The following is a 26,757-nucleotide window of genomic DNA, read 5'->3' on the forward strand; positions in this document are numbered from 1 at the left end:
AACAAAATGTATTCTTAAATAATAAAAAGGGCGAAAGAAGAGAGAATAAATATGAAACAGATGTCTCAAATAGAAAAGATATAGTAACATGGAAAATATAAATTCAAAGTTATCACGATGCCATTAGATGTTAATTGATCAAATCCTCCAGAAATATAATGATTGTCAATCTACATAAAAAGAACAAAACACAACTTTACTCTGTTAACAATGTTAAAACTATATGGAGTTGTCATCCACACAATAACATTAAGAGATACATCTCACTCTGCTCATGACTTCAATAAGAGGATTTAGTGATTGTCCCTTAGAGAAGTTAGCCCTATTGACAAATATTTCTAGAGCTTTCTTTACATCTCTGTTCCTCAGACTATAGATGAAGGGGTTCAGCATAGGGGTAACTACCACACACATGACTGAAGCAATTATGTCCTTGTCATTGGAGCCCCATGATGAGGAGAAAAAATAAACACCTGCAATGGTCCCATAGTATAAAGACACCACAAAGAGATGGGAACTACAGGTAGAAAAGACTTGAAAGAGTCTCTTGGTGGAGGGAACCGTCAGGACGGTCATCACTATACGGATATAAGATCCCAAGACACTACTCAAAGGCAGAATGAAAACCACTCCTCCCTCGGTGAAGATGACCAGGTCATTGAGGGATGTCTCTGAGCAGCTCATCTTCAGGAGCACAGTGAGGTCACAGAAGAAGTGAGGGATGGTATTGTCAGCACTAAAGGACAATCGGACCAAGAGGAGGGTGTGCAACAGAGCGTGTGCACAACAGAAGAACCAAGACCCAGCTACTAATAAGACACACAGCTCCTGCCTCATGATGGTAGTGTAGTGCAGTGGGTGACAGATGGCCACATACCTGTCATATGCCATCACACCAAGAAGGAAATTGTCAAGACAAGCAAAAATGATGAAAAAACACATCTGAGAAATGCATGCCACATAGGGGATGGACCGTTGCTGAGTTTGTATGTTCATGAGCATCTTTGGAACCGTGACAGATGAAAGGCAAATGTCAGAGAAGGCCAAGTGGCTGAGGAAGAAGTACATGGGTGTCTGGAGGTGAGGGTCTAGCCTGATGAGCAGGATGATAAGCAGGTTCCCCAGCACCGTAATCAGGTACATGCCCAGGAACAAGGCGAAGAACATGCCCTGCTGCTCCAGTGGGATGGGGAGCCCCAGGAGGACGAACTCTGACATGCTGCTCTGGTTCTCAGGCCTCATAGTGCTCTTCTATATCCTGGGGATGAAGAAGTTTTGGGAATCTCAGGAACCTAAAAAGGATGATCAGGACCATCATACGACATAAAGTAATTTTCTGAGAAAACAATGAAATTTTAAATACACTCATTACTTTCTCACATCTGTGGATGCATGCCTCTTCGCTCTGTCCCAGTCTTGCTCCCGGAAAACATCACACTTACGAGCAGCCAACAAGACCTCACTGCACAGAAGTAAGAGCGTGTTCACTGTTTCATTGAACCCATATTTACTGAACATTGAGTCTGAACATGGACCTCTACTAAGAACTGAGAATTCAGCAGTGAACAAGAAAGGCAAAGTTCCTGCCCTCTGTGAGTGTAGATCTTGATGAGCATAGAGTGACGACTCACTACACGACAGAGCCAAATTGTAATAATTCACTGTGGCAGAAATAGTAGATGAACCTTCACAAACTGGTATCAGTTGTTTTTGCCTTAAAGTAACTTGAGAATCCAATGCTGAGGTGGTGTTGTTTTAGTGTTGTTAACACTCCTCCTGTGATCCCAGCCAGGTCCCAGTGACCTAGAGCTGTAAACTCACGATCCCTCTTGAAGTGGGTGGTCATTTCAAGCTGCTTGATGCCAGAATAGCTCCCAAACGAGAATAGTCCACAAACTCTTTCAGAAGAATGGTGAACATTTTGGTGAACATTGAGTACTAGTCAAAGGACTTTCCCTTTGCTTCCTAATTAAATACACACATCAGCCTTACATTCCTAGATTTAAAAAATCTTTCTAGCTGCCCTAAGAATGAATGTTCTTTCACCTGTTTTAGCTCTTAAGAAATAGATAAATAACATAAATGATACAAATTTCATGTTTATATATAAATTATATATATTACCATTTTCAGTAGGTTAAAAATTACAACATATTGACTACTTCATGCAGGTCTATATAATATGACTGTGTGATCAGAGCCTGTGCTCTTAACCACCATACATGAAAACTTTCCCCGTCATTGGTGCTCTTCATTTATATTGATCTCTTTCCCAATTGACAAAAGACTCTCACATTGCTTATCCTTTATTCAAACAATAAATATTTATTGAGGGCCTGTAAGTTTCACGAGGTAAGTGTAATTCCTTCCATTTTATAGGTTGAAAACAGAGGCCAAGGAGTTAAGTGATTTTCCCAAGGTCACACTGTCATTGGTGGAGGTTCTGCACTCTAACATCACACAGCATGACACTAACGTGTCTTTGCCTGGGACATTAAGTGAAGGGTTAAAACACTCTAAGTGACTCAGTCACACTCAGGTGTATGAAAATCACAGCAGATCCATTTCAGAAACAAGGAGTTGCTTGGAGCTTTGGTTATGTCAGCCAATGGTGCCCCAGAGGAAGGGACTGGAGGAAATATTTAAGTCATGGTGGAAAATCAGAAGCCCCAAACGCACATGCAAATCACACACACACATACACTACTGATGTGAGGATTCCAGTCACCTGACCATTTCCCATCCTAAGGGAAGGAGAGCCAGCATGTGGTTCAGTTCATCAACACTCATATACGTACATACAAGTCATAAAAAACACACAAAGTGAGATATACACAACACACAATGATGTACCATTCACTCACAAACTCACTCACAATGCACATCAACACACGTGACACATGACACACCTGGTAAACACTCAACTCACCACATACACATAACTCATCACTATATACACACAGCACCAAAAACACACAAGGCCACACACAATGCAAAAATCTCACAAGAAACAAAACGCATGCACGCCCAGCCACACACTCGCTACAACAAGAAGGACACACACTCCCAGAACTGACAGGCATGCTTCAGCTCCTTCTGACTGATACTCTTCCGGGAAGGAGGCAGGCAGCGTGGGACTGTTAAGCCTATTCACAAAGGCACATCACTAAACTACCAACAACTCATGCAAGTGGTAAAATACACACAGACAAAAGCAAACAATTCCTGCTCTCACACACAAGTGTGTCACTCACAAACGCAGCTGGCACGTACACTAGCACATTGCTGAGCATAGGTTTGAGTCCTCTCTGACCTCAGTTCCTTGGTGAGTTTGGGCATCTTCTTCTCCAGCAGTGACCACAACAATCTCACTCCCAATGCTGAGCTCTCAACTGCTCAGCTGTGATGCCTGCCCAGTGGTGGTAATGTCCCCTCATGACAACAAGAGGCAAATATTTAAGATCACAGACATGATTCAGGGATCCCTAACCACAGGTTAGGAGGCTGATAACTTGCTCTACACATGCTAAAACAGAGCCCAGATTGAGTCTAACTCAGGTAAAGAATCAGGCTCTGAGTAAGTTACATAGTATACACACACACATACAACCATCAAACAACATGAACACAAGCATATGTGTACACACACACACACACGAACACAGAAATACTTATATACAAATACACAAACACAGAGGCAGATCCATCTCCAAGTGCAGATTTCCAGCTTCCTCTGACCTGTGTTTGTTGTGGGTGAGTTCAGACACCTTCTCCTCCAGACTGTTGCCCAAATTCTCAGCTTCTCTTCAGGAGAGTCAATATCCAGATGAAAACAAGAATATCTGTGGCCTCAGCACTTCTCCAGATTTTCACGTTCCTTAGCCAACTCTGGAGCTATGAGCAAAAAGATAATGTTTTAAGTACCAGAAACAGGACAGGAACAATGTCCCCAGGCTTCTGGGTCAGGGAGGAGCCTCTTGGCTAATTGGCCAAGTTCTTTCTTCATTTTGGGGTACCATGTGTTCAGGAGACAGAGAGGCTGGAATCCCAGGGGACGGAGTCTGTGACGCCAGCAATGCATTTCTTCTTGGGCATGGTTCCAGCTGGCACAAAGGATTTTTTTTAAAGAGATGTAACAATGGCTTGTTTACAAAGGTGTTGGCAAGCTGAAGGGAAACTATTAAGGGATGGTGAGGCACCCAGGGCTAGCAGCGGTGGGAAACTCGTGATAGGGAAGGGAATGGTTATGTGAACCTGGCGAGACATGTAGGGGTAGGAGACGACCCCTGGACAGGAGCTGTGGTCAGCCACCGTCAACCCATGGTCCAGCAGAGAGGAAGACAGAATAAATACCTCAACCACTCTCTCCTTCTGCATTTGATCTCTTGCTTGTGTTGCCATTGGCCAAATCCAAACTGTGAAGGAGCCCAGTTAGTACAGTCCATAAAGATCAGACTCCTGAGAGAAAATAGGATGGAGAAGGTTGGAGAATGGACCTGGAGGAGCAAGTGGAGACTATCTAGCACACATTGGTATAGACAACATTTTCTAGTTACACATGTGTATCAATTTTTGGATGGCAAATATGCAGATATGATTTATCCTTCAGACATGCTACTTTCCCTGGTGTAAAATTGCCTCTATGGTTTCCTTTTAGAGACTGTAATCTCTTAAAGAGCAGGGATGACATTTTATAGAATTACTTTCCTGTGCTCTGCCCATGGTTTAGCAGTTCATATTTGATCTCTGACAGAGGCTACAAGGGGGATGTTTTAGAAGATGATAATTCTCTGCCTGAATGCCACCTATAAATTTAGAGGTAGACCTGCAGCCTATTCTATTCTCTCTTATTGAGTAATTTTGGGCAAATAATTTTTTTAACTTTTTATTTTAAAATCTTTTCAGACTTATAGAAAATTAAAAATTATACAAAAAGTTCTCATGTTTCACCCAGATTGCCCAAAAGTTTACATTTAATCATGTTTGCTTTATTATTATGTAAGTGTGGATGTACCTCAGACTCAGCCTATAGATCTTTGGTGGGTATACCACAGTGCCTATTATAAAAAGGCAACTGCTATCAATTTTTCCAATTCCCAGAGGTTTTAATCTTGGTCAATTGATTAAGGTAGTGTCTACCAGGTTTTCATACTGTAAAGTTACCATTTTTATATTTGAAATCAATAAATATAACTTGGGTAGATATTTTGAGACTATATAAACATGCTACATCTGTTCAAAATTTCAACCACTATATATAACATCATACTTAATAAGAATCAAGTGATTCTTGCCTGAAACAATTATTTTAATTGTGGCAGCCAAAAGGTGATTTTTCTCATTCCATCAATCATTCTACATGTATTAGTTCTCTCTAAGAGAGAATTTTCCCTCCTCTAACATTTATTTTTTTTAATTTATTTATATCATTATGGATTCACAGATTCTCAATCTCTGAATCATAATCCATTACAGTTGTTATTCTCTTTTAAATAATTCTATTGAGATCACATTGGTTTATGACATAGTGTAAATTTCAGGTGTACATTTTTATATTTCAGCTTCTTTATAGACTGCATCATGTTCACCACCAATAGTCTAGTTTCCATCTGTCACCGTAAATAGGTGCCCCTTAACCAATTTCACCTTCCCCGCAATGCCATTACCCTTTGGTAATCCCCAATATGTTCTCCTTGTCTATGTGTTTGCTTGTTTGCCGTTATTCTTTTTGAAGCTCAAATTATTCCAGATTTGGCCACGGGGATCCCCTTTGAGCTGGCTCCTGTGTTCTGGTGATTCATTGAGCACTTCCTTTCTTTTAGGCTCAGCAAAATTTTCCCAGATCATCTTCACATTGCCTGGGATCAGCCATCTTTCTAAGTAACTTGGGTTCCTTTTAGGGAAGAATTGTATTCAGAGAGAAAATTGGTTATGCATGTTCACTGCATACAAGGCTTCATATAGATATAAATATAGACTAGATATAGATGATAGATAGATATAGATATAGATATAGATATTAAAACAGGAAATATAAACAGGAAACAAGCTATTAGAAATGGTTACTCAGGGGCCAGTCCGGTGGCGCCTTAGTGGTTAAGTGCACGTGCTCCTCTGCGGCAGCCCAGGGTTTGGATTCCAGGCTTGCACAGACGCACTGCTTGTCAAGCCATGCTGTGGCAGCATCCCATATAAAATGGAGGAAGATGGGCAGGGATGCTGGCCCAGGGCCAGTCTTCCTCAGCCAAAAGAGGAGGATTGCCATGGATGTTAGCTCAGGGCTAATCTTCCTCACATAAAAAACAAAGAAATGATTACTCATAGGAGGTGGGGTGGGAATTGGGTGAAAAGAATAGGGGATGAGAATAATATAAATATTGATATTTAATTCATAAATTTCAACCTATTTATATATGAATTAAAAACCATGAGATCAAACTGACACCTCCCATTCCAGTTTGACACCACAGAGTTCTTTCTAACGTCTCCTTTTCCGTGTATGTGACACCTTTCCCTGATAGTGAGGAGTCATTCTCCTTCCCCAACAATATTTTTACTTATTCAATGAATCCTGGAATACCTCTTAAATAATTTCAGAATTCTGAACCCATATTGCTATGGATGACAAAACTAATAACTGCAGCTCAAATTTTTTATAATATTTTTCTTTATTGTGAGGGTATATGGAAAAAATATTGAGTTCCAGGTTTACTAGGATTAGTTATTTTAATTTCTTCTTCAGTCTAATCATGTTATTCATTTGAAATATAATTTGTTTTGTTTTTATTCTATTTTTCTGTTTACCACTCTTTTTGTTTATTTATTTTTGAGCAGGTAAAAGATAATCTGCTAAAACATACAGATAGGTAAACCCATCTCCCCATCCCTCCCACACATTCCCACCCAGCCCTTGCAGGAAACCAAACTCATTAGCTTCTGACTTCTTCCTGTTTTCCTTCTTGCTCAAATGAGCCAATACATGTATGTTTTCTTATTTCTCTTTCATTTTTAAACAAAGGGTAGGATGTTACAGATACTCTTGGACACATTGCTTTCTTTGGTTAATAATATATCCTGGAGATCACTCCATATCAATTCACAGATATTGTCACCTGGAGAATAATAATATAAGAGCCAAAATTATAAAAGTAGAACCTATTAATTGCTTTAGATGATGGACTGGTGTGCAATAGTTGACTTTAGTTATTAACACCTTAAGGAAGAATATTCTTTAAAAGTTTAGATGCCTTATCTAGAGATTTGAAGGAAATTTACTCAAAGAAGACAAGAAAGGAGAGAAAGGAAGGGCCAAGGCCTGTGAATAGTTATTGACAGGTTGGAGAGGCAGCCTCATTGTAGCAGAGACTACTCTGCAACAGGAATGACCTATAAGGATGATTGCCATCTCTCACGAGACTTCAGAAAATCGGTTGTCATCTGATCCAAATACCATGCCCAGTGTGAGATAACGACTGGGGTTATAGAAGTTAAAAAAAAACGGCTCTCAAACATTTTACACCTGGAGGCCATCCCAATGGAGCAGGTCATGAGCTTGAACTCAAGGCAAAATGCTAATATTTTTGCACGGAAAATTAAATAATAATGTTGGACTGAGTCTAGGTAAGAAGTTCACTCAATATGGTACTACAAACAGAAACGTAGAATGAGTGCCTAATAAAAGTAAAGTAAAACCTCATTTTAAAACTGTAATTGCACTGGAGGAATGTGGCGGATTACAAGAGAGATGCTGCAAATTGGATTATGTCACAGGAACACAACACTAGGGTATTGAACCCAAATCAATTTAACTGTGATGATGACACACAACTGTCAATTTTTGGAAGGCGATTGGACATGGCTGGGTTTGTTTAGGTAGGACCCATTTCATATTCAGATTGAATTCTAAAAATGGAGGAACTGGTGAACGGGGAGTTTAGTCTGCCAAGATGTGCGTTTGTTGGGTGAAGGAAGATCTAGGGGAAATGAGGCAGGATTGACAGATGTCTAACTCCTGACAACTACTTGCATTCTCTTGAACTGACAATGCAGCTACAGTACCTCCATACAATTTCTGCTTTCAGAATGTCTTTTTTCCCCTGTTTCTAATGTACAAAGAAAGTCATCAGAAGATTTTATTTCTTTTTTTTTCTAATTATAATGACTTCAACTGATGTCATTAGTCTAGTTGCATTGGCGAATATTTTCACCACAATGTTGATTAGTGAGATTTCAGGTTTTGATCCTGATCATAAAGGAAATGACTCTAATGATTTCCTATTAAGTAAGATGTTGGCTTTATGACTAAAGAACATAGATTTTATTATGTATAATAATATAAATAATATATTAAATTTATTTTGCATGAAATTTATATGATATATAAATATATATTTATGTATAATAATATACATAACATTATATAGAATAAAAATACATTTATATATATCATATATATATTATGTAATGTATATTTTATTAAGAGAAGACCCACCAATTCTTTTTTTCTTGATTGTTATTAAATTCTGTTGAGATTTTTTCAGCATCTGTGGAGAGAGTTACATGATTTTTAATCTAAGGTTTTTTTAATATGTTATATTATATTAAAGATTTCCCAATAATTAAGTAACTTCAAATATCTAGAAAAATCCCACTTCGTTATATGTATTATTTTATTAATGTGATGTTGGATGCTATTGGCTGATATTTTATTGACTATGTTTGCATGAATAGTCATAAGTGCTGTGAACTTATTTTTGTATTTCTTTACCATGTTTACACATCAATATTGTATTTGTTTCATCCATAGAACAAATTAAGATGTTTTTCTTTATTTTCAGTGTTCTGGACAATTCATGCAGCATTCAAACTATCAGGTTTTTAGCCATTGATTTAAATCCCCATGAAACCATATGGGCTTGGTTCTATTTTATGTAGTAGCTGTTTTATACCTTTCTTTGTTTATTCTACAGAAATTGATGTGTTTAGGTGTTCTGCATAATACAGAAACAATTTTGGTAATATGTATCTCCACGGGAAATTGTATAATTCAGCTGAGTTTCCAAATCTATTTTCACAGACATGTGACATTAGGATTATTCAGATAATCCCCATAGGACATTGTTATTGTTGGTGTTTTTTAGTTCAGTTCATATTCATTTTTATATTTACCAATCTTACAAATATCTCTGAATTTTCCATTTCTCCTATAATCACTTTCCTTCTGCCTAAGAGTATCCCTTGGTATTTCTATTATTACAGATCTGCTGGAAATTTTTTTTTTAATTTTAGTTTTTCTGAAAATATCTTTATTTCACCTTCAATTTCAAAGGATATGTATGCTGACATAGTATTCTAGGTTTCCAGAATTTTTTATTTTTTCACTCTGCTAAGGATGTCACTCCTTTGTCTTCAGATTGCCTTCTGTATTTTACTGCTGCTCTCGTTAAAAAGTCAGCTCTCATTCTTATTAGGGCTATTTGAGTCTTATGTTTGCATATATACAGTCATTTCTTATTCTGGATCCTCAGCTCTCCCTGAAAAACTTGGTTGCATTTACTCGTCCAGCTCCTCCAGCTTCTGAGCATCCTAGGTAGGCCTCAATAACTCAGCACCATATTTTGCTCAGCACTCGTGCTTGTGCCCAAGATATAAAACTTTTCTAGCACCCCAGAAGATTACTTCACATTCGGTTCTTAGAAGTAACTAAAATATTGAGTGAAACAGGACATTTTCAAAATCACATCATTTCCACATCTTTATTAAAGGTAGAAAAACTCATATGAACCATACTTTTTAAGTAAATTAAGTTAGAAGTCATTGAAGTTTTACTGTGAGAATGTTAGCTTATTAAAAATTGGAAATTCGATTTATGCAAGCAACATTTTCTGATGGTTTTTTTAACTGCTTCCTTAACTTAATGCTGGGAAGCCAAGAGAAGAAAGGCAGCATTCTCTTGGAGATGGGGGGTGGGGATGGAGGAGCTTCCTTCCTCACTACTGTCAGTTGGCATCCTCATTGCCCACATACCCTCATCAAGCATGTTATAATAAGGCATCATATATTCTAAATATTATTAATAAAATGTGGACTCCTTTAAGTCAATCTTTGTAATGAAAGCTTATACGTGTCAGCATAGAGGGATATAGGAAATGTCAACCTCTCTTTGTTGTATGTGCAGCCCAGATTCAACTGGACATTCAGAATGTCTGTCTAGAGTTAATATGTTCCTCATTCCTTTGAATGTGTAATTGTTATAGATTTAGTGATTGCGGCTTAAAGAACTTGCCCCTATTAGCAAATATTTGTAGGGCATGTTTCATATCTCTGTTTCTCAGGCTATAGGTGGCAGGGTTCAGCATGGGGATGACTACTATATACATCATGAAAGCAATTATGCATTTATCATTGGAGATAGATGATGAGGAGAAAAAGTAAACACCTACAATGGTCCCATAGTATAAAGACACCACAAAGAAATGAGAGACACAGGTAGAAAACACTTTGAAGAATCTTTTGGTAGAGGGGACCCTCAGGATGGTGGTCCCTATCTGGATATGAAGATGAAAAGCATGCCTCCCTCGGTGAAAATGACCAGCTCATTGAGGGAAGTGTCTGAGAAGCTCCTCTTCAGGATGGCAGTGAGGTCACAGAAGAAGTGGGGGATGGTATTGTCAGCACAGAATGACAGTTGGACCAAGAGAAGAATGTGCAACAGGGCAGGCGCACAGCAGAAGAACCAGGGCCCAACTACAAATGAGACACACAGCTCCTGCCTCACAATGGTGGTATGGTACAGTGGGTGATGGATGGCCACATACCTGTCATATGCCATCACTGCAAGAAGGAAATGGTCAAGATAACCAAATAATATGAAAAAATACATTTGGCAAATGAACCCTGTGAAGGGGATGGACACTTGATTAGTATGCATGTCCATCAACATTTTGGGCACAGTGACAGAGGAGAAAGAGACAGCAGTAAAGGCCAAGTGGCTGAGGAAGAAGTACATGGGGATGTGAAGGTGAGAGTCCAGCCTGATGAACATGATGATGAGCAGGTTCCCAAGCACTGTGGTCAGGTACATGCCCAGGAACAGGGCAAAGAACATGCCCTGCTGCTCCATTGGGATGGGGACCCCCAGGAGGAGGAACTCAGACACACTGCTCTGGTTCTCAGGCCTCATACTGCTCCTCTATATGCTGGGGATGAGATGGTTTGGGAAGATCAGGAACCTAGAAAGAATGATCAGGACCATCAAATCTCATACTATAATTCTCTGTGAAAATAATGAATTTTTAACTACATTCTTATTAATTTCTCATACTTTTGGATGCATGCATCTTCCCTCTTCCCCAACCTGGCTCCAGGAAATCATCAAATCCCAAAGCAGCCAAGAAGTCCTCATTACCCAGAAGCAAGAGTGTGTTTTCTGTTTCACTGAACCATTATTCGTTAAACATTGAGTCTGTACTTGAACCTCTACTAAGGACCGAGATTTCAGCAGTGAACAAGAAAGGCAAAGTCCCCCCATTCTATGAGTAAAATTTTTTATGGGCATACTGGGATAATTTACTACACCAAGATGGAGCCAAATCATAATAATTCACTGTGGAAGAAATGGTATATGAGCCTCCGCAAATTGGTATCAGTGTTTCTGCCTTAAATTACAGTAGTCCCCCCTTATCCGCGGTTTCACATTCTGTGGTTTCAGTTCCCCGCAGGCAACTGCAGACATTGTCTACTCCTGACATCCCGCCATCAACAGTGCCATGGCTCAATAATTCTCCTTCTGATGTTATCAGAAGGTCAATAACAGCTTACCGCTACATCACGATGCCTACGTCATTCGCCTCACTTCATCTCATCATGTAGGCATTATCATCTCACATCATCACAAGAAGATGCGTGAGTTCAGTACAAGATATTTTAAGAGACAGAGACCATACTCACAAAACTTTTATTATAGTATATTGTTGTAATTGCTGTGTTTTATTATTAGGTTATTGTTGTTAAGCTCTTACTATGCCTAATTTATAAGTTAAACTTTACCATAGGTATGTATGTGTAGGGTTACGTACGGTTTCAGACCTCCACTGGGGGAATTGGAATGCATCCCCCATGGATAAAGGGCTGCTACTGTATATCGTTATCCATATCATATATCATGTATACTATAAATATATTTATACACACATACGTGTGTGTGTGCGACATTTCTGTCCCCTCTGTACTAGTGAGGGCCTGTGGAATTTATATAACTTATGTTCCTATTTCTTAAAAGTGAAAACGGGTGAAAGAACATAAATTCTTACCAGCTGGAAAGATTTTTTTAAAATCTGGGAATGTAAGACTGAAGTGTAGATTTAATCAGGAAATATAGGTAAATTCCTTAGCCTAAAATGCAAATGTTCATCATTCTTATGAAAGATAGTGTGTGGTCTATTCTGGTTTGGGAGCTATTCTGGCATCAAGTGGTTTTAAATAACCACCCACTTCCAGAGTGACTGTGAGTTTACAATTCTAGGTCACTCGGATCTGGCCAGGTTCACAGGAAGAGTGTGACGACGCACCAACAATACCGCCTCAGAACTAGAGTCTTATGTTACTGTATATGTATTACCATTTTCTGTAAATTAAAAATTATCGAATATTAGCTACTTCATGTCATCAATCTAATATGACTGTGTGATCAGAGGCCATGCTCTTAACCCCTACACATGGAAACTTCCCCTTTCATTGGTTAGAGGAGCCAAGCACCCCTTATTATTTTAGATCTGCAAAGAAGCCAAACATGTCCAAAATTTTCTTAGCCCCTCCTTCAATAATTTCATTAATTCATATTTATATATTTTCCAACTGACAAGAAATTCTCACATACTTTCACTTCTATTAAATAATAAATATTTACTGAGGGTCTGTAAGGTTCTCAAAGTAAGAGTAATTCTTTCCATTTTATAGACGTGGAAACTGAGGCCAAGGAGTTAAGTAATTTTCCCAATCTCTTGATGGTGATTCTGCACTCTGACTTCACACAGCACAATGCCTGGGGTTATTTTGGCTAGAACGTTTAGTAAAAATAAAGGGTTACAAAATTCTGAGCGACTCAGTCACATTCAGTTATATGAAAATGATAGCAGATCCTTTTCAGGAAACAGAGAATCACTTGGAATGTGGTTATCTCAGCCAATGGTGCCCTGGAAGGAGAGCACTTAAGGAAATATTTGAGGTCATGGATGCAAATCATATGACAAGAAAGACACATGCACATCCACCACACACTCACTACAACAAGCAGCACATACTCCCATTATTGAGAGGCATGCTTTAGCCCTTTGTGACGCATACCCTCCCTGAGGGAAGGTAGTCAGCAGTCAGCATGGGTCAGTGAAGCCTATTCAGTCACAGGCACAGTCATTAAACCACCAACAACCCGTGCACATGGTAACATACACATGGTAACTTGCACACAGACAAAAGCAAACAATACACTTTCCTGTTCTTAGACAAGAGTATGACACCCACAGACACAACTCACACTTACATTAGCACACTGTGCTGGCAGAGGTTTGAGCCCTCTCTGACCTCGGTTCCTTGATGAGGTCGGGCATCTTCTTCTCCAGCAATGGAGACAACAGTCTCACTCCTGATGCTGAGCTCTCATCCGCTCAGCTGTGACGTAAGCATTTAAGATCACAGACATAGGGCTGGCCCCGTGGCTTAGCGGTTAAGTGCATACGCTCTGCTGCTGGCGGCCTGGGTTCGTATCTCTGGCAAGCACCGCCGTACCGCTTCTCCGGCCATGCTGGGGCCGCGTCCCACATACAGCAACTAGAAGGATGTGCAACTATGACATACAACTATCTACTGGGGCTTTGGGGGAAAAATAAATAAAATTAAAAAAAAAAAAAGATCACAGACATATATCTGGGGTCCCTAATCACATGTTAGGAGGCTAATAACTTGGTCTACATGCGCTAAAACAGAGCCCAGATGGGGCCTACTTCAGGAAAAGAATCAGGCTGTGAGTCAGATACATAATACACACATATGCATGCAACTATCAACAACACGAACACAAACATACAAAGACACACACACATTTGTGAACACAAAAGAGCACAAACCCACAGGCACACAGGCAAATCCTTCGCCAAGTGCAGATTTCCAGCTCCCTCTGACCTGTGCTCATCACTGGTGACCTCAGACACCTTCTGCTCCAGACTGTTTCCTGAATCCTCAGCTTCTCTTCAGGAGACTCAGTATCCAGATGAATAGAAGAAATATCTGCGGCCTCAGCACTTCTGCAGACTCTCATGTTCCTTAGCCAACTCCAGAGCATTGAGCCGAACGATATCATGTTAATTGCCAGCGAGAGGAGAGAGGACTGAAATAAATTCCCCAAGCTTCTGCCTGATATCTTACTACCCTTTGGGGAGCTGCATGTCCAGGAGCCAGAGGGACTGGAGTCCAAGGGGTCAGTGTCCTTGATGCCAGGGATGCACTGGACTCCTTTCTTCTTGGGCATGGTTCCAGCTAGGACAAAGGATTTTTTAACTTTTATTTTGAAATGATTTCAGAGTTACAGAAAAGCTGTAAAAATGATATCAGGAATTCCTGCACATGCTTCACCCAGATTCCCCAACGTTTAACATTTTACTGTGTTTACTTAGGTTTGTATGTATATTTTAGACTTTGATTTTCAGCGTGTCTACCATATGCATAATATTATCAGAAGACACATGGTATCAATTTTTCCAATTGTTAGTGATTTTATCCTTGATCAATTGGTAAGGGGGCATCTGACAGGTTCTCTACTGTAAAGTTACTATTTTAACCTTTATAATTAGTACCATTTTAGTAGATATTTTGAGATTATATAACCATAAGCTATTTTTATTATTAAAATTTCACCCACTATGTTTAACATCCATTGGTGAATCTAACATGAAAAAAATATTGCAAATGTGGAGGCCAAATGGTGATTTTATAATTCTATCGTTTCTTCTACGTTTATCAGTTGTCCTATAAGAAGGAACTTTCTATCAGCCCCAACTCATTCATTTTTTTCATTGATTTCATTATATTATTATGTACTCATGGATTCTTATTTATTTGAGTCATAATCCATTTCTGGTGTTATTCATTTTGAAGCTCAAATTATTCCAGATTTGGCCAGTGGGAGGCTGTTCGAGCTTGCTTGTGTCTCCATGATTCATTGAGCACATTTTAGTTTCAGGCTCAGCAAAATTTTCTTGGATAATCTTGTCAAGGTCTGGCCCCAGCCATGGTATCGACCATTTTCCTAAGTATGTTGGTCCCTTTTAGAGGAAAATGGTAAGACCAAATTTGGCATCAGTTGTGTTCATTGTTTTCAAGGTTTCTAAATGATCTCAGATGACACAGCTAGGAAATAGATATAAAAGAAACACAGGAAGTAGAAACTAGAAATTAATAAACTAAAGAAATGGTTATCCATAGGAGATGGGTCAGGAGTGGGACAGAAAGAAGGGGGGATGGGAACAGTATAGATATTGATATATAACATGTGAATTTCAATTTATTTATACATTTTATAAGTCATGGTTCAAGTTGATATCTCCAGGTCGGGACACCAGAGTTCTTTCCAGCCTCTCCTTTCCCATGTACATGGAGACTTTCACTGGCAGTGAAGAGTCATTCCCTTTTCCACAATATGTTATTTGCTGAATATTTTAACACGTTAAGTAATTTCAGAATCTTGAACTCATACCACTGTTAATGACAATCTAACTGCAGCTCAAAAGCTTTGTTTACAGTTTTTTCCTTATTGTGTGTGTATATAGACAAAATTTTGTGTTCAAGACTTACATAGGTCAGTTATTTTATTTTCCCCTTTGGTCTAATTATGGTTATTGATTTGCAATACAGTTAGGTCCATTTGTTTTATTTTATTCTATTTTTCTTTATTCCCTGCCCTCTTCTATTTTTTAATAGATAAAAGATAATATAGTCAAAACTATACCAATAGCATCATGGTGGAGTGAGCTTTCCAGTAAACTCTTCCCCCATAAGATACAGCAAAAGGGTCAAGCACAGACCAACAAGAGACACTCACACTGCACACAGAGACATCAGAAAGGCCCACACTGCCCCAAATCTTAGAGTGGACGTGCTGGGGACTCCAGAGGAAGTGGAGAGAGGTAAGGAGAAATCCTCTCCCTCCCCATCAGATCGGCGACTCAGGTGGCACGGCTCCCAGAGAGAGGGGAAGGGTGGCCCTCTGCAAGGAAACCGTTGCTCTTCAGGCTCTCTCAGCCAGTGAGAAACTTCACACAAAGGACTCAGAACTGCTGTAGGGGTGCCATCAACAACTGAGTACCCCAGGAGAGTGGATAATGAGGGGCGAATGAGAAGCCCCCACCCAGAGACCCAGTGGACAAGGGAGAGAACCCCTCGCCACCCACATGCCAGGCACTGCAGCTCAGCCAACCAGTCTGAGCAGCCCTGGCTGAGTGCAGGAAGCCTGCAGTGGCAGAGTAGCAGGGGTGGAGTACGGGCAGCCTGCAGTGACAGTGGAGTAGCTGGGGCAGAACTCAATGGCCCAAGGCAGTGGAACAGCTTAGGTAGAGTGGACCATGGGTGGCTACAGCGGCGGAGTAGCTGGGATGGAGCCCGGACGGCCCGTGGCAGTGGAACAGCTGAGGTGGAGCAGAGCACGGTGGGCCTGTGGCAGCAGAACAGCATCAGTGGAGCACAGGGGGCTCAGATTACACAGCCCTTGACCCCCACATGGTGACGGCAGGTGGAAACTGCAACCAGATATTTCCAGGATGAGGAAAAACAAAGCCAATACAGCAGCCATGATGCAAAAGTACATTAAATCACCAGACAAGAAAGAAAATGACAAGTACCCAGACATCAACCCTGAAGGCACAGAAATCCGTAACCTAAAGGACAGACAATTCAGAATAGCTATCATAAAAAAGCTTAATGAAATACAAGAAAACAGAGATAAACAATTCAATGAGATAAGGAGTTTCTTCACAAAAGACATTGAAATCATAAAGAAAAATCAATCAGTATTGATGGAAATGAAGAACACAATGGAGGAGATAAAGGAGAATATGGAATCTTTAAAGAACAGAGCTGACAATATGGAGGAAAGAATTAGCATTATAGAGGATAGGAATACAGATATGCTCCAGATGGAAGAGGAGAGAGAACTAAGAGTAAAAATAAATGAAGAAAGTCTCTGAGAAATATCCAACTCAATTAGGAAATGTAACATAAGAATTATAGATATTCCTGAGGGAGAAGAGAGGGAAAGAGGAACAGAGAGTCTATTCAAGGAAATAATAGCTGTGAACTTCCCAAATCTGGGGAAGGAGCAGGAAATACCAGTAAGTGAATTAACAGGTAGCCTAAATATGTCAATAGGCAAAGGCCCACTCCATGGCATATAGTAGAAAAACTGGCAAAGGTCAATAACAAAGAAACAATATTAAGGGCAGCTAGACAAAAACAAATAATAATGTACAAAGGAACTCCCATCAGGCTCTCAGCGGATTTCTCAACAGAAACTTTACAGGGTAGGAGAGACGGGAATATTCAAAATACTGAAAGATAAAACTTTCAGCCAAGAATACTCTATCCAGCAAAAATATTCTTCAAATATGATGGAGAAATAATAATTTCCCCAGATAAACAAAAGCTAAGGGAGTTCATGGCCACGAGACCCCGACTACAAGAAATGCTGAAGAAAAGGCCTGAAAAAAAGAAGAGAAAGGGAATACAAAGCTTGGAGCAAGCAGAAAAATAGGTAGACAAAATCAGAAAAATAGTAGATCTTCACTGGAATAGGGTAGAAACCACTTAAATACCAAAATCAAAGATCAAAGAAAGGAAATCATCAAAAATAAATATAACCTCATCACTTTAAACACACACCCACAACACAAGATAGAATAAGTTTTGACAAGAATAACTTTGAAGGGGAAGAGGAAAGAGATCGAACTGACTTAGTAAAAGGGAATAAGAGGCCATCAGATAATGGGCTATCTTATGCACAAGATTTTTTATACAAACCTCAAGGTAACCACTAAACAAATAATCAGAGAAAAATCACATAGGGTAAATAAAGAGAATACTAAAAGAGTCATAAGACGGAATAATCAAACTGAACTGGCAGGCTGAAACAGATGGGACAAGAAACAAAGGAGATGCAAAAGAACTGGAAAATAAGCCATAAAACAGCAACATTAAGCTCTCATATAACAATAATTACACTAAATGTAAATGTATTGAACTCTCCAATCAAAAGACACAGAGTGGCAGGATGGATTAAAAAGCAAGACCCAACAATATGCTGCCTCCAGGAAACACATCTCAGCTCTAAAGACAAACACAGGCTCAGAGTGAAAGGATGGAAGGCAATACTCCAAGCTAATGACAAACAAAAGAATGCAGGTGTTGCCATATTCATCAGACCAAGTAGACTTCAAGATAAAACAGGTTAAGAGAGACAAAGAGGGGAAATATATAATGATAAAAGGAACACTCCACCAAGAAGACATATGATTTATAAATATATATGCACCTAACATGGGAGCACCAATATACATAAAGCAACGATTAAGAAACGTAAAAGGAGATATTAACAACAACACAATAATAGTAGGGGATCTTAATACCCTACTTACATCAATGGATAGATCATCCAGACAAAAAATCAATAAAGAAACAGTGGACTTAAATGAAAAACTGGATGAGATGGACCTAGTAGACATATACAGAGCACTCTATCCAAAAACAGCTGACTACACATTCTTCTCAAGTGCGCATGGAACATTCTCAAGGATAGACCATGTTTTGGGAAACAAGGCAAGCCTCAATAAATTCAAGAAGATTGAAATCATAACAAGCATTTTTTCAGACCATAATCCTATGAAACTGGAAATCAACCACAAGAAAAAAACTGGGAGAGTGACAAAGACGTGGAGAGTAAACAACATGCTACTGAACATTGATGAAATTAAAGGAGAAGTCAAAAAATATCCAGAGAAAATGAAAATATGCCATCCCAACTCATATGGGGTGCAGCAAAAGCAGTCCTGAGAGAGAAATTCATAGCAATACAGGCCCACCTCAACAAACAAGAAAAAGCCCAAACAAGCAACCTTAAATTACACATAACAGCACTAGAAAAAGAAGAACAAACAAAGCCCAGAGTCAGCAGGAGAGAAATAATAATTAGAGCAGAAATAAATGAAATTGATACCAAAAAAACAGTGGAAAGGATTAATGAAACAGTGAGTTGGTTCTTTGAGAAGATAAACAAAATTGACAAACCCTTGTCCAGACTTACTAAGAAAAAAAGAGAAAAGGCTCAAGTAAATAAAATTAGAAACGAAAGAGGAGAAATTACAATGGATACCACAGAAATACAAAGGATTATAAGAGAATACTATGAGAAACTATACGCCAACAATTTGGACAATCTAGAGGAAATGGGTAAATTCTTACACTCATACAACCTCCCAAAACTGAACCAAGAAGCAATAGAGAATCCGAATAGGCCAATCACAAGTAAAGAGATTGAAATAGTAATCAAAAACCTCCCAAAAAATAAAATCCAAGGACAAGATGGCTTCTCCAGAGAAATTTATTCAAAGAAGATTTAACGCCCATCCTTCTCAAACTATTCCAAAAAATAGAGGAAGATGGAACACTTCCTAACTCATTCTATGAGGCCAACATCACCCTGATACCAAAGCCAGACAGACAATACAAAAAAGGAAAATTACAGGCCAATATCACTGATGAACATAGAGGCAAAAATCCTCAACAAAATATTGGCCAACCAAATACAGCAATACATTAAAAAGATCATACACCATGATCAAGTGGGATTTATACCAGGGACGCAGGGATGGATCGACATCCGCCAATCAATCAGCGGGATACACCATATCAAATAAACGAGGAATAAAAACCACATGGTCATCTCAATAGATGCAGAGAAGACACTTGACAAGATCCAACATCGATTTATGATAAAAACTTTCAACAAAATGGGTATAGAAGGAAAGTTCCTCAACATAATAAAGGCAAGTTATGACAAACCCACAGCCAGCATTATACGGAACGGGGCAAGTCTGAAATCCATTCTTCTGAGAACAGGAACGAGAACACTCTTGCCACTCTTATTCAACATAGTTCTGGAGGTTTTGGGCAAGAAAAGACTCTGAATAGCTTAATAAATCCTAAGAAAAAAGAACAAAGCTGGAGGCATCACAATACCTGACTTCAAAACATACTGCAAAGCAATAGTAATCAAAACAGCATGGTACTGGTACAAAAACAGACACACAGGGTAAGTGACACACAGATTAATGGAACAAAATTGAAAGCCCAGAAATAAAACCACACATATATGGACAGCTAATTTTCGACAAAGGAGCTAAGAAAATACAATGGAGAAAGGAAAGTCTCTTCAATAAATGGTGTTGGGAAAACTGGACAGCCACATGAAAAAGAATGAAAGTGGACCATGTGCTATCGCTATTCACAAAAATTAACTCAAAATGCATAAAAGACCTGAAACTATAAAACTCATAGAAGAAAATATAGGCAACACACTATTTGACTTTTGTCATAAAGGAATCTTTTCAGATGCCATGCCTAGTTAGACTAGGGAAACTAAAGAAAAAATAAGCAAGTGGGACTTCATCAGATTAAAAAGCTTCTACAAGACAAACGAAACCAGGATCAAAATGAATAGACAACCCACCAGTTGGGAGAAAATATTTGCAAAACATATATCTGACAAGGGGTTAATCTCTATAATACATAAAGAACACACACAACGAACAGCAAAACAAACAAACAACACGATCAAAAAATGGTCAGAAGAAATAAACAGACACTCTCCCAAGAAGATATACAGATGGCCAATAGGCATATGAAAAGGTGTTCAACATCACTAATCATGAGGGAAATGCAAATCAAAACAACACTAAGATATCACCTCACACCCGTTAGAAAGGCTATAATCACCAAGACAAAAACAACAAATTCTGGAGAGTGTGTGGAGAAACAGGAACCTTCATACACAGCTGGTGGGAATGCAAACTGGTGCAGCCTCTATGGAAAACGATATGGAGATTCCTCAAAAAATTAAAAATAGAAATACCTTATGATCCAGTTATCCCATTACTGGGAATCTATCCAATGAATCTGAAATCAACAATCCATAGAGGCTTGTGCACCCCTCTGTTCATTGCAGCATTATTCACTATAGCCAAGAAGCAGAAGCAAAACAAGCGTCCCTCGACTGATGATTGGATCAAGAAAATGTGGTATCTATATACAATAGAATACTGTGGCCTTAAAAAAAGACAAAATCGTCCCATTTGCAACAATATGGATGGAGCCGGAGGGTATTATGTTAAGTGAAATCAGCCAGAAGGAGAAAGACAAACACTACATCATTTCATTCATATGTGGAATATAAACCAACATACGGTCAGAGAGAACTGTATTGTGGTTACCAGGCACAAAGGGGTTGGGGGCTGGGCACAAGGGGTGAAGGGAGACATGTATATGGTGATTGACAAACAAAAACGTACAACCAAAATTTCACAATTTTATAAACTATTAAGACATCAATAAAAAAATTTCAAAAAAAAAACTATACCAATAAATAGACTCATCTCCTCATCTTTTCTACTCCATTCTCATACACCTTCTGTAGGTAAGGAATTTCATTAATTTCTGATGTATTCTTCTTGTGTTTCTTTTTACTCAAGTGGGCAGATACTTGTATATTTTCTTTCATTTTTACACAAAAAGTAGCATGCTATAGATGCTCTATAACACATTGTTTTTTTTTCCCTCTAACAATATAAAGCCAGGCATAGAAAGACATACACTGCATGATTTCACTCATATGAAGATATGAGTGCAAGACAGCAAATGCATGGGTAAAGAGAACAAATTAGTTGTTACCAGAGGGGAAGGAGATTGGGGGGTGGGAGAAGGGGTGAAAGGACATATATGTACAGTGGTGGACAATAATTAGACTGCTGGGGGTGAGCACGATGAAGTCTATCCAGAAATTGATAAATAACAATGTACACCCGAAATTACGCAATGTTATAAACCATTATGATCTCAATAAAATTACTGGAAAAAAAACACAATGTAACCTGGGAATTCTGCCATATTGATTAATAGATATCTTTATAATTATTTTTTCACAGCTCCAAAGTACTCCATTGCACTGATGTACCAGAGAGTTTCCTTTTGGAGTCCTAGAATGAGATGATGGTGATGAATGTACTAAATGCCACTGAATTGAACACCTCAAATTGTTAAAATGGTAAATTTCATGTTATATATATTGTATGACAATAAAAAAACATAAAAGGGAAAGCAAGAAGTAATCTCTACATAAGGCCCAGAAAAGAGTTATAAAATAATAATAATGTATGATTAATATGTTAGTGAAGGGGGAATGGGATAACAAAATATATATTTAATTAATCAAAAGCGAGAGAGAGAAGAGAGAATAAATATGAAACAGATATCTCAAATAATGTATGTATAGTAATATGGAAAATATAAATTCAAATATATCCTGATTACATTAGATGTTAATAGATCAAATTATCCAGAAATGTAATGATCATAGATTTACATAAAAAGAGCAAAACCCAACCTTACACTGTTCACCACAGACACCTCAAAGTTATGGGGACATAGAAAAACTGAAAGAAAAGTGGTGGAAAAGAAATACCACATTTACATAACAAAAGAAAGGTAGTATGTCTATAGTAATATCAGAAGAAGTAGGTGAGATGTTAAGGTAGAAACCATTGCTAGAGATAAAGAGAAATATATCCTAATTATAAACTCAGAGGTTTGCTATTAAATAAATAAATAAATAGCTCTCTCTCTTTTTTTTTTAACAAAGTCTTGCTTGTAGCATTTGCCAATTTCCATAGTGTTGTTACTCCCTTATGGTGAATTCAATCTACCAACATGATATCCCTGAATGTGGAGTTGGAAAGGAATGTGCACAGTCAGCCTGAAGCCAATGCAAGCCACCTTCAGCACACCACTACATAAAAGAATCAGTCCACCAGGAGAGATCATGATGCTAAATCTGTGTGTCCTCAATAACATGGCATAAAAAATACATAATCAAAACCCGACATATCTAAAGGGAGAAAAAAACAAATTCACAATCACAATTGTGTGACATATTTTGCGTAATATTTTCTACATATCTTTTAAGAGATGAACAAGCAGAAAAAAAATTAATTAGGGATAAAGAATATTTAACAAAGTAGCAAACTTGACCTAGTTGACATATTAACAACATTATACATGACAGCAGAATGCATATTCTTCTAAATTTATATGGAGTTGTCAAGCATACAATAATTTTAGGACATGCATCTCACTGTGCTCATGACTGCAATAAGAGGATTTAGTGATTGTCACTTAAAGAAGATAGCCCTATTGACAAATATTTCTAGGGCCTGTTTTATATCTTTGTTCCTCAGGCTATAAATGAAGGGGTTCAGCATGGGGCTAACTACTGTATACATGACCGAAGCAATTATGTCTTTTTCATTGGAGCACCACGATGAGGAGAAAAAGTAAACACCTGCAAGTGTCCCATAGTATAAAAACACTACAAAGAGATGGGAGCCACAGGTAGAAAAGGCTTTATAGAATTTCTTGGTGGAGGAGACCTTCAGGACGGTGGTCCCTATACGGATATATGAGCCCAAGATAGTACTCAAAGGCAAGATGAAAAGCATTCCTCCCTCGGTGAAGATGACCAGTTCATTAGAGGAGATGTCTGAGCAGCTCATCTTCAGGAGTGCAGTGAGGTCACAGAAGAAGTGGGGGATGATACTCTCAGCACAGAACGACAGTTGGACCAAGAGTAGGGTGTGCAACAAGCCATGGATACAAGAGAGGAACCAGGACCCAGCTACTAATGAGACACACAGCTCCTGCCTCATGAAGATAGTGTAGTGGAGTGGCTGACAGACGGCCACATACCTGTCATATGCCATCACTGCAAGAAAGAAGTTGTCAAGACAACCAATAACTATGAAAAAATACATTTGAGAAATGCACCCCACATAGGGGATGGATTGTTGCTGATTCAGCATGTTTATGAGAAGTTTTAGAACAGTAATAGTTGAAAGGGAAATGTCAGAGAAGGCCAAGTGGCTGAGGAAGAAGTACATGGGGGTGTGGAGGCGAGAGTCCAGCCTGATGAGCAGGATGATGAGCAGGTTCCCCAGCACCGTGGTCAGGTACACGCCCAGGAACAGGGCAAAGAACATGTCCTGCTGCTCTGGCTGGATGGGGAGCCCCAGGAGGAGGAATTGGGACATGTTGGTCTTGTTCTGCCACCTCATACTGCTCCTGTCTCTGGTGGAAATTGGGGAAAGTGGAAAATGTCACTCAACATGCCATAACACTATGGTAATGTCCTTTTTAGTATGAAAATTCTTAATTTTAGCTTTCTGTTTATTTTTCACAGTTGTTGGTGCATGAATCTGTCTGTCCCATTCTGGCTCCAGTGATACATTAAATACTCACATTAACTAAGATTCTTTCCAAAGAAACCTAAGGACAATTATTCTTTATTCCACAAATATTTATTGAACAACCACTTTTCCCGTATTAAGTACATAGTAGTGAACAAGATATGGGAAGTCTCTATGTTAAAGGAGTTTACATCTTTATATCTAGTCAGGTTCAAATGTCAGTTATTTACTAAGATCACTTGTGAAATGGGCACCAGGAAAGAAGTATCAGCCATTTCCTCCTAAAATGGATGTGAAACTCCCTAAGTTGGAACAGAATTAGTAAAGCTTTGTCACAAGATTTCAGTGTAATTGGCTTGGTCATACCTGTTTTGAGTCATTTAAAATTCTCTGTTACCAAAAGTGTCCAATCCAGGTTTCCAAACCAACATTAATAATAGTTCCAAGCACTATTCCACATGTTTTAAATGCACAGTCAAACTAAATCCTCACGATAGTCCTAATTAATGGGTATTGTTATTATCATTTTAACTATGAGAAGACAAAAGCGTATATTATTTGAATATGCAAAGGTACACACAGTTAAGTGGGACAGATGGAATCACAACATATGTCTGTCTGACTGGAATCCATCTCTTAACTACTCTGCATAGAAATTATACCCTTATTAGTTAGAATATCCAGACAAGCTGTGTTATGTCAGCTCTCTTTGTCTAAAATATCCTTAGCTCCTTGCTAAGAAAAATCTACCACTCACTTTTGTATGTCTTATAAGTTACAAAAGACTTTCACATGCTTTAAATTCTCTTAAATCAATATTTATATACTTAGGGACTATTTGCTACATAAGGCAAATATCGTGTCCTCATTTTCTAGACGTAAAAACTGAAGTTAAAGAGATAAATGACTTACTTAACAGTGAGTCAGTTCTTTGATGGTGGATTCCAGATCATCACTTATTTGGTACTTGGGTGAGAGGTAAGGATTACCAACCACAGAACCCTGAAGAGGGGATCAAGACGTTCTCACTCAAGTCTAAAAGCAAGTCCTCCTCGGGGACCAAGCACATGCTCAGGGGCACTGGCTATCTTAGTTCAGGGCCACCAAGAAGGACAGTGACTGACCCTCATGGGGAGGCCTGGCTGCTCTCTGACATATGCTGCATCTGTCCTCAACAAGAAACCAAAAGAAAACAAGAGAGCTAGAACCTTCCAGGAACCTTGATTCTGGCAGGACCTTGTGAAGGACACAGCTGGGCCATGAGCCATAGACAGAAGGTCAGGCGTGACCTTGGTGTGAGAAGGAGACTTTAGATTGGCCTGATTTCTCTGACATCTACCTGTCCTACCCGGACAGTGGTGAAATAAGGAAACTCCATGACATAAACATTGGGTTTAGGGAAAGATAACAAACTCCTCCCTTTTACTGAGCACCAATTAAGTGCCAGGCAAGGTGCTGAATGATTTGTATGCATTGCCTCATTTCATCCTCACAATAGCACTGTGAAATAGGAATAGTTACCCCTCCTTTACCAGTAAGGAATATGAACCTCAGAGAGATGAAGTCACTTCCCAAGGCCACAAAAACATATAAGGGCCAGACTGAGGATTGGGCCCTGGTCTGACGTACTGCACACACTGAGCTCATGTCCCTTAAGTGTATGACACCTGCCCAGCAGTGGAAATGCACATGAACCTGCCTGCTCAAGGCAGTAACATGGCCCCTATTTAAAGACAGCTAAGGAAACATCTGAGTTCACAGACACCAATCAGAAGCCCCTAAAAGATGTCCAGGAAACATACTCACACGTGCAACATAAATTGCTGTTTTGTGATGTCTTGCCACTTTGACCTACAGTGATTCTAAAAGAAAGGGAGTAATAATATGGCTCAGTTACTCAAAGGGTTGTAAAAACAAAATTCACAAATAATACACAAAATTGGACACAGAACACACAAACAACCCATAACACCACATATAAACAATTGTATAATCTCAACACACATGTCAAACAACTGGAAGCACACAAAAATCACATACCAGATGTATAAACTCATACTCTGAATATAGACTCACACACGCAAAAAACCATAATAAACAACAAAAAACCATAAGATCATACATCACACAAAAATCATGCAAGAGACACAGCACTGTACGCACATGCCTCTTCACATTCAGGCAATGAACAACACACACGGTCACA

General features: G+C 38.9%; 2 protein-coding genes and 1 pseudogene across 2 annotated transcripts; all 3 read right to left on the reverse strand.

Annotated features, from left to right (window-relative positions):
* Positions 1 to 249: 249 nt before the first annotated feature.
* On the reverse strand, positions 250 to 1,245 carry LOC131393817 (olfactory receptor 1J4-like). The gene has a single exon (XM_058524836.1). The coding sequence runs from the start codon at positions 1,240 to 1,242 to the stop codon at positions 250 to 252; it is 993 nt and encodes a 330-aa protein (XP_058380819.1). The 5' UTR covers positions 1,243 to 1,245.
* Positions 1,246 to 10,250: 9,005 nt separating this feature from the next.
* LOC131393708 (olfactory receptor 1J4-like) lies at positions 10,251 to 11,251 on the reverse strand (annotated as a pseudogene).
* Positions 11,252 to 23,480: 12,229 nt separating this feature from the next.
* LOC131393709 (olfactory receptor 1J4-like) lies at positions 23,481 to 24,422 on the reverse strand. Its single transcript, XM_058524754.1, has one exon. The coding sequence runs from the start codon at positions 24,417 to 24,419 to the stop codon at positions 23,481 to 23,483; it is 939 nt and encodes a 312-aa protein (XP_058380737.1). The 5' UTR covers positions 24,420 to 24,422.
* Between the last annotated feature and the right edge of the window lie 2,335 nt (positions 24,423 to 26,757).

This window comes from Diceros bicornis, chromosome 28 (genome assembly GCF_020826845.1).
Source record: "Diceros bicornis minor isolate mBicDic1 chromosome 28, mDicBic1.mat.cur, whole genome shotgun sequence".
NCBI lineage: Eukaryota > Metazoa > Chordata > Mammalia > Perissodactyla > Rhinocerotidae > Diceros > Diceros bicornis.

Excerpts from the sequence above, each read along its gene's own strand:
- LOC131393817 (XM_058524836.1), bottom strand. The coding sequence starts at position 1,242 with ATGAGGCCTGAGAACCAGAGCAGCATGTCAGAGTTCGTCCTCCTGGGG.
- LOC131393709 (XM_058524754.1), bottom strand. The coding sequence starts at position 24,419 with ATGAGGTGGCAGAACAAGACCAACATGTCCCAATTCCTCCTCCTGGGG.